Source organism: Enhydra lutris, unplaced genomic scaffold (genome assembly GCF_002288905.1).
Source record: "Enhydra lutris kenyoni isolate GAN:26980312 unplaced genomic scaffold, ASM228890v2 scaffoldscaffold5, whole genome shotgun sequence".
NCBI lineage: Eukaryota > Metazoa > Chordata > Mammalia > Carnivora > Mustelidae > Enhydra > Enhydra lutris.
Genome location: NW_019154089.1, coordinates 13,141,627 through 13,152,974, shown reverse-complemented (window position 1 = coordinate 13,152,974; position 11,348 = coordinate 13,141,627). Strand labels below are relative to the sequence as shown.

The following is an 11,348-nucleotide window of genomic DNA, read 5'->3' as shown; positions in this document are numbered from 1 at the left end:
CGGAAGGGGGCGGAGCCATAGGCCACGCCCCGTCAAAGTCACGCCCGCGAGCGGCCGCTCTACGACAGGGAAGCCACACCCAATCCTTCTGCCCCGCCCAATCACGAAGTCCCGTTTTGCTTTGAGCTGGAAGGTCTGGCCTGCCGGGGACCCCCTTGGCGGGGCGGAGCCTGGGCGGGGTCTGGACGGGATCTGGGCGGGGACTTGGCTTAAGGTCAACTCCTCTGCGAGCCTGCTAGAAGCTCGCCCAGCCCCTTGCGCCTCCTTCTGGCCGAGCAGAAAGAAAGCGGTCTTCGAAACCAAGCGGACCTGGACGTCCTGAATCTGTTTCCTCCTCGGAAAAAATGGGGCAATAATACTAACCTTGCAGGTCCATCGTGAGGATATGTATTGTTTGGCATAGGGTGCAAGTCATCGGCGTCTCCAGAATTTCTAGATCGGAGGGACTTGCGGGTGTGCAACACCTCGAGGTGGAGTTAGTTGGGGTGGGGTCAGGGGATCTTGAAGTTAGGTTTGTAAAACTCTACAGACGGCGGAAAATAATGGCAAGAGCGGACAGAGTTGGAAGGGGACCCTGGCTGGAATCTGAGCTTGACCCCAGGCAGTCAACATCCCTCTGCTCTGTAATGACTCCACACTGTTGAAATGGTCTGTTGCCTGGTACCCCACTCCGGAGAAGGCAGCGCCTGCAGTGGGGATGTAAGAGAGTGACTCTAGCAGAGGTGTTGGAGACCCCACTTTGTCCCTAGTGGTCATCCCGGGCAGCTAGCACAGGTGGCAGGGGAAATGGAGCAGAAACAGCAGTGTGTGGCTGACTGAATAGGCGTCTACCTCTCTGCTCCTTCTAGGGCACAGCTGCTGCTCTTCTCCCCCCTCTGCCATCATCACATTTCCCTCTTTTGTGCATCATTTCCCTCACTACACAGACTGCTGTAAGAGTTACCTTTAAAGAAATCCTCTCTTGACCCCACCTCCCCTCCAATTATTGCTCTTCTATTTTACCCCATTTTAAAAAATAGATTTTATTTATTTATTTGAGAGAGAGAGAGCGAGAGAGAGCGAGAGCGTGAGCAGCTGGGAGGGAGATGGAGAAGCAGACTCCCACTGAACAGACTCCCCGGATACAGGATTTCAGGATCCTGGGATCATGATCTGAGCCAAAGGCAGATGCTCAACTGACTGAGCCAGGTGTCCCTTATTCTGTCCTTTTGAGAGTACAGTTTCTCAAAGGAGTTGTCTATAGCCCTTGCTATAGACAACTGCCCTTGCTATAGACAACTGCACTTGCTTTCCTCCTGCACTTCCTTGGACTCATTGCACTCAGGCCCTTGTTTCCACCAGTCCTCTAAATTAATTCCCTCTTTTCAGGATCTCCAGTGATCTCCAAGTTATCAAGTCAATGGTGATTTTGTCAGCTTTCCTTTTACCCTGTGTGGGAGTAGCACTGGCCCAGGTGCCTTCCCCTTTGCCCCTGGCTTCATGCCTCCTCCTGATACTGGTTATTCCTTCTCCACCTCCCTTGGCAGCCCTGCATCTGCCTCCCAACATGGCCACAAAATGTTCCCTCACTACATTCATTTGCCTGGACCCCATCTTGTCCTGTGACTATCAGTAACACCTATGTGCCAAGGACTCCCAAGTTATATGTCCAGTCCTGACCCCCCTTCCCAAAATTCCAGGTTCTATTATAGAACATCCTATCCACCCTCTGTTTACAGGTCTGCTAGATACCTCAACTCATCATATCCCAATTTAAACTTGTGATTTTCCACCTCCCTAATTTCTTCCTCACCTTAGTAAATGACATCACCATTCATCCACCTGATTCAGTAAAAAAAACTATGACATTATCCTTCCTTTCTCTATTATACCCTAAATTCTACAAATTCTACCTTCAGAATATGTTCCATATTTGGTCACTGCTGCCACTGCTGTTCCAGCCATTCGTCTTGTATATGGACACCTTAACAGTCTCCTAACAGATCTTCCTGCTTCTACCCTTACCTAACCCAGAACCTCCATGCAGCAGCTGTGATATTTTTTAAGCAAAAATCACACCACATCACACTCAGCTTTCAGCATTCCAGTAAGCTCATGTTGCACTTGAAATAAAACTAAGGTCCTTAAGATGTACATGACATTAATAAGCTGATTCTACCTCCCACTGCTCCCCTCCTTGCTGAGTGTACCTCCCACCGCTCCCCTCCTTGTTCATTCTACCCCAGCCACTCCAGCCTCCTCACTGTTCCTGCAGCACATCAAGCATATTCCTGCCCCAGGGACTTTGTACTTGTACCTCCTTCTGCTTGGAACAGTTTCCCCTGCTACCTAAACAACAGGCTCTCTCACTTTGTTCAGATCTTTGCTCAGCTGTTGCCTCCTCCAAAGGGCCTGCCTTCCCTGCTCACCCTATCTAAAACAATAGCCCCTTGACATGTCACTCACATTGGGCGCGTAGCCCCTTACCCTGCTTTATTTTTCCCCATAGCACTTAACACCACCTGACATTATATTAGGTGTTGGTTTCTTTCTTCCTTTTTTAAAGATTTTATTTATTTGACAGACAGAGATCACAAATAGGCAGATAGGCAGGCAGAGAGCGAGAGAGGAGGAAGCAGGCTCTTTGCTGAGCAGAGAGCCCGATGTGTTACTTGATTCCAGGACCCTGGGATCATGACCTGAGCCAAAGGCAGAGGCTTAGCCCACTGAGTCACCCAGGCGCCCTAGGTGCTTGTTTCTTCATTGCCCTTTGTTCTCATTACAGTGGGAGTCCCATTAGAGCAGGGGTTTGTCTGTCTTATCCACCGTTTCTCCAGTGTCTGTACACAGTGGATGTGACTGAAGAGATGAAGGAAGGATTGAGAAAGTGAAACAGCAAATGAGTAAAGAACAAGTGGCAGCCTGGGGCTCCTGGCAGTCCTCCAGCAGAGGACACCAGGGTCCCATTCCTTGGCTGTGCAAGGCTAAGGCCTGGATGAAGCCACCAGTGTTCCCTGCAAAGGCCCCAGGCTAGGACACAGTGCCCCCTAGTGTCCAGTACACGTGCAGCTCCAGGGCGAGGCCTTAGAATCCTTAAGATTTGCAAAGACTTTCTGTTTTACAGACTGGTTGGATTCTCACAAAAACTGCCATAAAGCAAAGAGTCTTAGATTTGTAATGAAAAAGCATGCCAGAAAATAGACCCAGAGTCCTACGTTCTAGTTCTGGCCATAACCCTAATTCTCAGGGTAACCTTCAGTGTCCTAGGATATGCTGAGTTGTCAAGGGCTGGCTTGTCACTGTAGAGTGGAGGGGTCCTTGCTGCAGACAATGGGACTGGGAAACCTCCTGGCCTCAGCGTGCTTTATGGCCGGCAGCCTGATCGATCATGAGAAGACTTTCCCTGTCATAGGGAAGACATCCCCCCCTCCCATGAGCGGGGCATAAACCTACCTCCCCCTGCCTCTAACATCCTTCCAGGCTTTTCTCTCTGTGGCACAGCACTGAACCCTGGTGCCCACAACCTACTTTCACACATTGCCTTTGGAGACGTCTTTCAGACATCCGGGAGTCTGGTGTGCAGTTGGATTCTTAAATCTGGAGTTCAGTGGGACAGGTCTGTGCTGAGATGTACTTTTGGGAGTCCTGAGCCTTTAGATGGTCTATGAGATCTGGAGAAGGAATTGGCTCACTTATAGTGGTGGTTCTCCACCTTGGACTCCAACTGATGAAATCTTAGCTTCTGGGTTTAGGACAAGGCAGGGGCATTTTTTAAAAAGGCTCCAGGTGATTCCATTTGCAGCCAGGGTTGAGATACACTGAGGCTAAAGCCCCAGGCAGGACTCTGGCAGAAGAGGGGCCAGCAGAGGCTGGGAAGGAGAGATCTGTGGGGAGGGAGGAGAACCAAGTGAAGATGGTCTTTTAAGGAGGAATGTCAAATGCTGCTGAGAAGTTGGGGAGAACATGTTGCTTTTGTTTTGGGGACCATAATAAGAGCGATGTAACGGATCAGTGGGGCCTTCAGGGAGACTTGAGTTGGCCAAGGGAGAATAGGAAAAAGTGGAAATGAAAGTAATCAACAACTCTTTGGAGGAGTTTCATTTTGAAGGGGAAAAGGGAACAAGGAGGTGGCTGAAGCAGAATGCAAGGTCAAAGGTTTCCTTTGAAGATGTGAAATTTGGAAATGTTTGCTTGTGGCTGGGAAGGATGACGTTGACTGTGGAGTTCATGGGCTGAGGCGAGGGGACGGCTTGGTTTGCCAATCTGTGAGGGGAGGGGAGCTGGGGTCAGAGCGCGTGGGGTGGGGAGCAGACACTGCTGTCCCTGTAGGCCAGGATGGAGATGGCGTGGCTCCTTCACTTGCTAGTGAAGGGCTGGGAAGCTGGGAGGGGGGGTTTGCTGCTGTCTGCTGCCTGCCATCTCTCCAGGAGATCTTTGAGATGAGAATGAGTAGGGATGGAGAAAAGAAGGTGAGAAGGTCTTGGGATGTCAGATCTCTCTGGAGAGCCTGTCCATCTGAGCTTTGAGATCACATCGTTAGAGAATGTGGCAGGCCTGGTCATGTGGATGTCTCTGGCTGCAGGGACACATATGGAGAGGAGGTGGGTTCCCCTGAGGCTGGGCACTGTGCTGGACAAATAAGACGGAAGAAGAGAGGAGCACAAAGGCTTTGCTCTATCGGTGGAGCGAAGAATCCAAGTTGGACAAGGGTGGCGTCGCAGAGAGCAATGGCACAGATGGTGAAGAAAGGCTCCTGTAGGCCAGTGTGGTTGGAGGGGAGCTCCGTGGGCCATGCCAGCCCACATGAAAGAGACAAGGAGGTGGCCAGAGGTGGATGCTTGGAAATGAGATTGCGAAGAGGGAGCCTCACAGTCATGCAGAGGTTTGGGGTGTGCCAATGGCAGGGGCAGCAGAGGTGGGGCTGAGGTCAAGGGGCTGGGGGCAAGACTCTTGGGGGCATGAGGTTTTGTGCATGGAAGCCTTGGGCATGGTGACAGGAGTAGCATGGGGGCACCAAAGTCTTCAAGACACTTGCTTTATCTCCCTCTGGAACGTGAGGTCCTTGAGAACAGAACTCCCCTGAGTTATGGGGTGCCTGGGTGGCTCCGGCGGTTACATAGCTGACTCTTGATTTCATCTCAGGTCATGATCTCAGGGTTGCAAGATTGTGCCCCACTTTGGGCTCTGTGCTGAGCATGGAGCCTGCTCAGGATTCTCTCTGCCTCTGCTCCCCCCACCTCACACACTCACACCCTTCCCCACCCCCACCCATTACCTCCTCCCCCGCTCAGGCTACTTGGTCTCCAGTTGGGCTCCCTCAGATTTGTTTTCCACACTGCTCCTTCTATAATCTGACTGTGTCTCTCTGCTGAGGAGCAGACCAAGCCCACTGCAGGCTCGTCAGGCCTCTCTTGCTTGGCCACCAACTTCCTGTCAGCCCCACGCTTTTCCCTTCGTCTCTGGGCCAGTGCAGACCCACCTGCAGCTGGGAAAGACCTGGGGCTTTGCTGCCCACCTGCGAAGGTGCCCCCCCTTCCCATCCTTCACATTTAACTCAGAGGGCACCTCCCCCACTGCTAGGCCCAATTTCTGTTCCAGCCTGACTGTCCCCGTCATTTTTGTTGCTCAGGACTGAATACATGGGCCCCAATTATCTGCATCCCACCCCTCTGCTTGAGTGGATCTGAGCCCACGGTTCGTGGAGGTCAAGTCCACATTGGGTGTGTCTGTGGCACCCAGAATGGGCGCGTGAGTGAGAGCCCGCGTGCATGCAGCTGGGTGAGCGCCACTGTCAGGAGCATAAGGGAGGAGCTGAGGGCTGTGCACTACCAGTGGGACCAAGAGCAGAGCTGGGAGGTTTTATTACCAGAAAATCTCTACACTGTACATGGCAGTGGGGGATGGCGGGTGGGGTCCCCCCCAGCCTGCCTGCCTTACCCACCCGGGGCCAGCGTGGATGCAGGGGTGTGTCCCAGATGTCCACTATTGGCCCTGGCCCGGGAACAGCAGAGCACCTTTCTCTTCTCCTGTCCCAGAGCCACACAGGACTTTCAGGGCCGGTCACAGGGGGCCGGGCCCTTCTTCCGCTCACGGCTCAGGAGCGTCACCAGCTTGGCCTTGAAGCCCGTGTGAGCACTGGGGCGGCCAGAGCTCGCAGTTTCATCACTGTCGCCCAGCTCCAGTTCCAGCAGCCTCCGGTACTGTGCCTCCAGGCTGCTGTCATGGGTGGGGCCCGGCCAGCCCAGGTCCTCGCTGTTGTGGTAGATGGGGCTGGCCAGGGGGCTGCGGCGGCTGGAATCCTCCTGCCCCGGGTCCTTGTCCCTGGGCAGCACGGGGCCTGCCTCCAGCATGCACAGGTTCTCATAGAGGTGCTCGGCGTTGGCTGGGGGCCCACTGGCCCGCTTGCACACTGATGCATAGAGCCCAGACACCGGCTCATCGCGGGGCACCGGGTTTAGCTGTGGAGGCAGGCTCTGAGGGCCCGGATCTGCTAGTAGTGCCCTCCGAGAGCTGGGCGGCTCCAGCCCTAGGGGCACTTCCCGAAGCTCTCCTGGCGGGTCCAGTGAGGGCAGGGAGGTGGCCCGAGGCAGGGGACAGGGCCGGGGTCCAGCCAGCTCTGGCAGCCGTTCCCGCTGGCGGGCAATGGCAGCGGTCACTGCCCTGCACAGGTCAGGGGCTCGGGGGCTGCTGAAGGCGAAGAGACCCTCGCCCGAGTCACAGCGGCGTCCAGCTTCAAAGGAGAACACGTCCTGGACACGAGGTTGGGGGTGGTATGGGTGGGTTAGCGGCAGAGGGACCTAAGCACCCCTCCACCCACCAGCTTTCCCGGCAGGGCACTCCCTGACCCTTACCTTGTCAGAGCCGAACTTTCGCAGGAAGCGGTAGGGCCAGGTGTAGAGGGCCTGGGGGCTGGAGGCTTCCCTCAGCTGGATGGTGTCTTGGCCTAGCACTAGGAGGTAGGGCCCCTTCAGCTGGCAGCGGGTGGCAGCTTCGGTCCTCTGCACCACCACTGGAAACTCGCCTGCTGTAGGCAGGAGGGCAGTGAGGCCATCAGGTACAGCACGCCTGGGCCCCCAAAGATCCCAGCCCCGGGTGGAGGATGACTGAGGCTGCCCCTGAGCCTCCCTGACTCACCTTCCTGCCAGGAGGAGTAGATGGAATTCTCCTCCATGGGGACCAGGCCCCTCTTGGAAGCTTCCATCTCCCCTGGGCCTGAGGAACACTCCCCTGTGCCCTGGAGAATGAAGAAAGGTCAGAAGTTAGAGCCCTCCCCCCTACCTCTTTCCACATCCTTCGCCTGGGTTCAGTAACCCAGGACTTCAGGCCAAGCGAGAACATCCAGGGACCAGGGTGCCACTTCCAGCTCTGTTCCTGACACACTGTGCCACCCTGGGGACCCCTCTGTTTCCCCACCTGCAGCCCCCCAGGCGCCCCCTTGAGGGTGCTGAGAGTTGTAAAGTAAGTGACACATGAGAAGGTCCCCACTGCACTTGTACTTGGCCAGGGACTGGGTCTGCCTGTGTGTGTCCCTAACAGCTTGGAGTGATCAAGGGGCAGGAGCTTCAGGGGTGGCACCTGTGAGTGAACTGGCTTCTCCAGGCTTCTCCAGGCCATTTTTACCAGCTTCCCTCGTATCCTCTGAGCTCTGTCAGCACCTCCACCACAACCACCGTGGCCCACAGTAGCACAGCCCTGGTCACATGCAACAGCTTCCTCACTGGTCTCCTTGCTTTTGTCCATTTCCTTTTTTTTTTTTTTTTTTTGGCTTTTACCTTAATATATGGTGATAGGGGTGCCTGGGTGGCTCAGTCGGTTAAGTGTCTGCCTCCAGCTCAAGTCATGATCCCAGAGTCCTGGGATCGAGTCCCACATCAGGGTCCCTACTCAGCGGAGAGCCTGCTTCTCTCTCTCTCCCTGCCCCTTTCTCTGCTCATGCTCCCTCCCTCTCCGTCTGTCAAATAAATAACATCTTTAAAAAAATATTGTGGTAAAATACACAACATAAAATTTACCATTTCACCATTTTAAAGTGTATAATTCAGTGGTTTTAGTATATCACAAGATTGTGTAATGGTCACCTTTACTTAGTTCCAGGATTTTTTTTCTTTTAAGATTTTATTTACTTATTTGACACAGCAAGAGAGAAAGAGGACAAGCAGCGGGAGCAGCAGGCAGAGAGAGAGGGAGAAGCAGGCTCTTTGCTGAACAGGGAGCCCGACATGGGACTTGATCCCAGGACCCCGGGATCATGACCTGAGCTGAAGGCAGATGCTCAACTGACTGAAGCACCCAGGCGTGTCTAGTTCCAGAATTTTTCATCATTCCACATGGAAACCTATTAGTAGTCACTCCTCACCCTCCCCAGCCCCTGGCGACCACTAAGCTACTTTCTGTCCCTATGGATTGGCCTATTCCAATGTGTTTCACATACATAGAAGGATACTCAATGTGTGGTCTTTTGTGTCTGGTCCCCTTTATTTAGCATGATGTTCTCCAGGTTCATTTATGATGTTAGCATGTATCACTACCTCATTCTTTTTTGTTTGTTTGTTGTTGTTGTTTTTTAATATTTTATTTATTTATTTGACATAGAGAGAGAAGCAAGAGCGAGCACAGGCAGACAGAGTGGCAGGTAGAGGCAGAGGGAGAAGCAGGCTCCCTGCCAAGCAAGGAGCCCGATGTGGGACTCAATCCCAGGACGCTGGGATCATGACCTGAGCCGAAGGCAGCCGCTTAACCAACTGAGCCACCCAGGCGTCCCTGTTTGTTGTTTTTTGTTTTTTTAATGGTCGGGTAGTATTCTGTTGTGCGGCTAGCTTATATTGGGTGTATCAGTTAGCAGACATTGAGGTCGTCTGCACCTGTGGCTGTTGCGAATGCTGCTGCGCTGGGCATTCTCATACAAGTTCTGTTGGAACACCTGCTTCAATTCTCTTGGGTATACACCTACGAGTGGAATTGCTGGGTCATATGCTAACTCTATGTTTAACTTTTTGAGGAACTGCTAGGCTCATTTCCTTTTGGTCCATCATGGACCCTGTGAAGCTTTTTTTTTTTTTTTAAAACGATTTTATTTATTTATTTGACAGACAGAGATCACAAGTAGGCAGAGACAGAGAGGGAAGCAGGCTCCCCACTGAGCAGAGAGCCCGATCCCAGGACCCTGGGATCATGACCTGAGCCGAAGGCAGAGGCTTTAACCCACTGAGCCACCCAGGCGCCCCGACCCTGTAAAGCTTTAAAGCTCTCAGTCCCTGTCTCCCCAAAGAACCTCCCCCCGCCAAAGGCATCTTTCTCACTCACCCTAAACTCTGCATGTATCCCAAAGTAGTTCCAGCTGGCTCCCACCAAATTCTCCATCTTTGCCTTCTCTTGGGCTCCCTCCCACTACTTACCCTCCAGCCACGATGGCCTTTCTGCCCCTTTAACACACCAAACTTTCCCATGCCACAGGGTCTTTGCCCATGCTGCTCCTTCTGTTCAAGACACTCCTCAGACCTCAGTGTCTGGATCACTCTTGCCTCAGATCTTTGCCTGATGGGTTCTTATTTGTCCTTGAGGACTCGGCTCACTGTCCCTTGCTGAGAGGTCTTCCCATCTAACATCCTGCCATTCACGTCTGGTCCCACCACCCTTTCATTTTCTCCACAGCATTAATAGCCATCTGAGATTCATTTTGGGGACTTTGGGGCTATTTCCCCAAAGGCTTGTGGGTGCTTGGCAGGTGCTTGCTGAGTGACAGGGTGTGAGTGAGCATAGAGGTGAACAAGGTCAGGTGGCCCACCTCTGGCCTCTGGATGCCCTGCCCACCCACCTTATGCTCACCTGGAAGGCCAGCTGGCAGATGGGGCCCATCCATTCCTGGCGATGCTGTGCGGCCAGTAGGTGGCTTCGCTCTGTGGTGGTGAGCAGGAAGGCGCTGGTGTCCTTGGGGCAGCTCTCGCCGTCAGCCGGCAGCACAGACACGCAGTCTGCCAGGCGGATGACTCGCCGTTCCCCACGCCGGCTGGGTCCTGTAGGCCTGTCCCCTGCTGGCCCCAGGCCACCTTCCCGGACCTCCCAGCTCTCCAGCCGTGCCACACCTGATGGGCTTCCTGCATACAGCAGACCCCATACCTTCCGCCAGGACTTCTGTGGGAGACGAGGATGGGGGAAAGACACTTGGGTGGTGGTTCTCCCTGTAGTTCAGCTTAGCACCAGCAAGGGCTCCTGGCCACCCGCCTGGCCTCTGCTTCCCCCAGATCCTCAGGGCCCTAGAGGAGGAGGCCCTGCCAGGGCCAGAGGAGCAGGGGGAAGAGTCCGTGCTTGGGGCTGGTCAGCTGTGGGTTCAAATCCACACCACCAATTGCCTCACTGGGACTCCTATGAGCACTAGTGCCGTCATATCTCAGAAGCCATGGGAAGGCAAGGTTGGGGCTTCTACTGGATTGTGACTCTGACGCGGTTCAAGCAGACCACCTGACACTACCTTTACGTTGGTGCCCCCTATGCCATCTCCATGAAGAAAAGTTCACCTGGGCCATGGGACAAGGGCTGAGGCAGGAGGGAGGCCTCAGGCTCACGATGGTGAGGAAGGAAACATGCAAATAGTGTCAAGCAAAGGAAACAGACTGTTTATCTCTCTGGGCAGCAGCGGCAGCCGAGCAGTGAGGGCGTGGGGCCTGCTGCCCGGGGAGAGAAGTGAACTCCCCAGCTGTGGCCGGTAACAGGGCTGGGAGGAGCTGAGCCGTCTTCTGCAGGGTGGGCCTTCTCTACAGGGGCCACAAGGCTGAAGGCTGCTGGGTCATCCGACCTCTCAGCTCGGCCCTGCCCCACCACTGGGATTCTCAGATCCTCTGGACTCTTGGCTTCCCCATAGGTAAACAGGGCAGGCTCTCAAAAAGGCCCACTTAGCCCAACCCTCTCAAGCTGAGAATGGGGCTCTGTTCTACTCCCCAGCACCTTGGTTGGGTCCCCCACCGACTCCCTTCCCCATTCTCCCAGCTCCGGGTGGGCCGAGGCTGGGGCCCATGCCTACTGTCCTGGGCAGCTCCTGGAAGCCAGGGTCCCCACCTTGCCGAATTTGACGTGCTGCTGGTAGAGGATGCCATCCTTGACGGGAGTCTCCAGAGGCTCCATGGCCGCTGCCAGGCCCCAGGACTGCCACTCCGAGGGCCTGAGGAGACTGGTGACAGGCTGGAGGGGAACTCCTCACACTTCCCCTTCTGGCCACTTCCCCCTCCCTCTGTCCAGAGAGACAGCTGCAGGGCTGGGGGCGGGGAGGGGAGCCCGTCTTCAGTAAAGGAGCTCAGATAGGGGGTGGGGACATCACATACTTCTTCCTTGGGGTCCTGCCGGCTCAAGGTGCCCACCTGTGCCCAGCAGGGGCT

General features: G+C 54.5%; 1 protein-coding gene across 2 annotated transcripts; it reads right to left on the bottom strand.

Annotated features, from left to right (window-relative positions):
• Nucleotides 1-5,822: 5,822 nt before the first annotated feature.
• On the bottom strand, nucleotides 5,823-11,142 carry LOC111141009 (docking protein 3). Of its 2 annotated transcripts, none has more exons than XM_022493324.1 (5): nucleotides 11,032-11,142; nucleotides 9,805-10,110; nucleotides 7,114-7,213; nucleotides 6,831-7,003; nucleotides 5,823-6,728 (listed from the first exon to the last, which is right to left on the bottom strand). In XM_022493324.1, the coding sequence occupies exons 1-5, from the start codon at nucleotides 11,095-11,097 to the stop codon at nucleotides 6,030-6,032; spliced, it is 1,344 nt and encodes a 447-aa protein (XP_022349032.1). In that variant the 5' UTR covers nucleotides 11,098-11,142; the 3' UTR covers nucleotides 5,823-6,029. The 2 variants fall into 2 exon arrangements, with proteins under 2 accessions (XP_022349032.1, XP_022349033.1); XM_022493325.1 differs by having other exon boundaries at nucleotides 6,831-7,000.
• Between the last annotated feature and the right edge of the window lie 206 nt (nucleotides 11,143-11,348).

What these genes read in the sequence shown, in the direction of transcription:
- LOC111141009 (XM_022493324.1), bottom strand. Translation starts at nt 11,097, where the DNA reads ATGGAGCCTCTGGAGACTCCCGTCAAGGATGGCATCCTCTACCAGCAG. An exon ending in TCTGCCAGCTGGCCTTCCAG is followed by an intron (nt 7,214 to 9,804) that starts GTGAGCATAAGG and finishes TTCATTCTCCAG; the next exon opens with GGCACAGGGGAGTGTTCCTC. An exon ending in CTACTCCTCCTGGCAGGAAG is followed by an intron (nt 7,004 to 7,113) that starts GTGAGTCAGGGA and finishes TCCTGCCTACAG; the next exon opens with CAGGCGAGTTTCCAGTGGTG.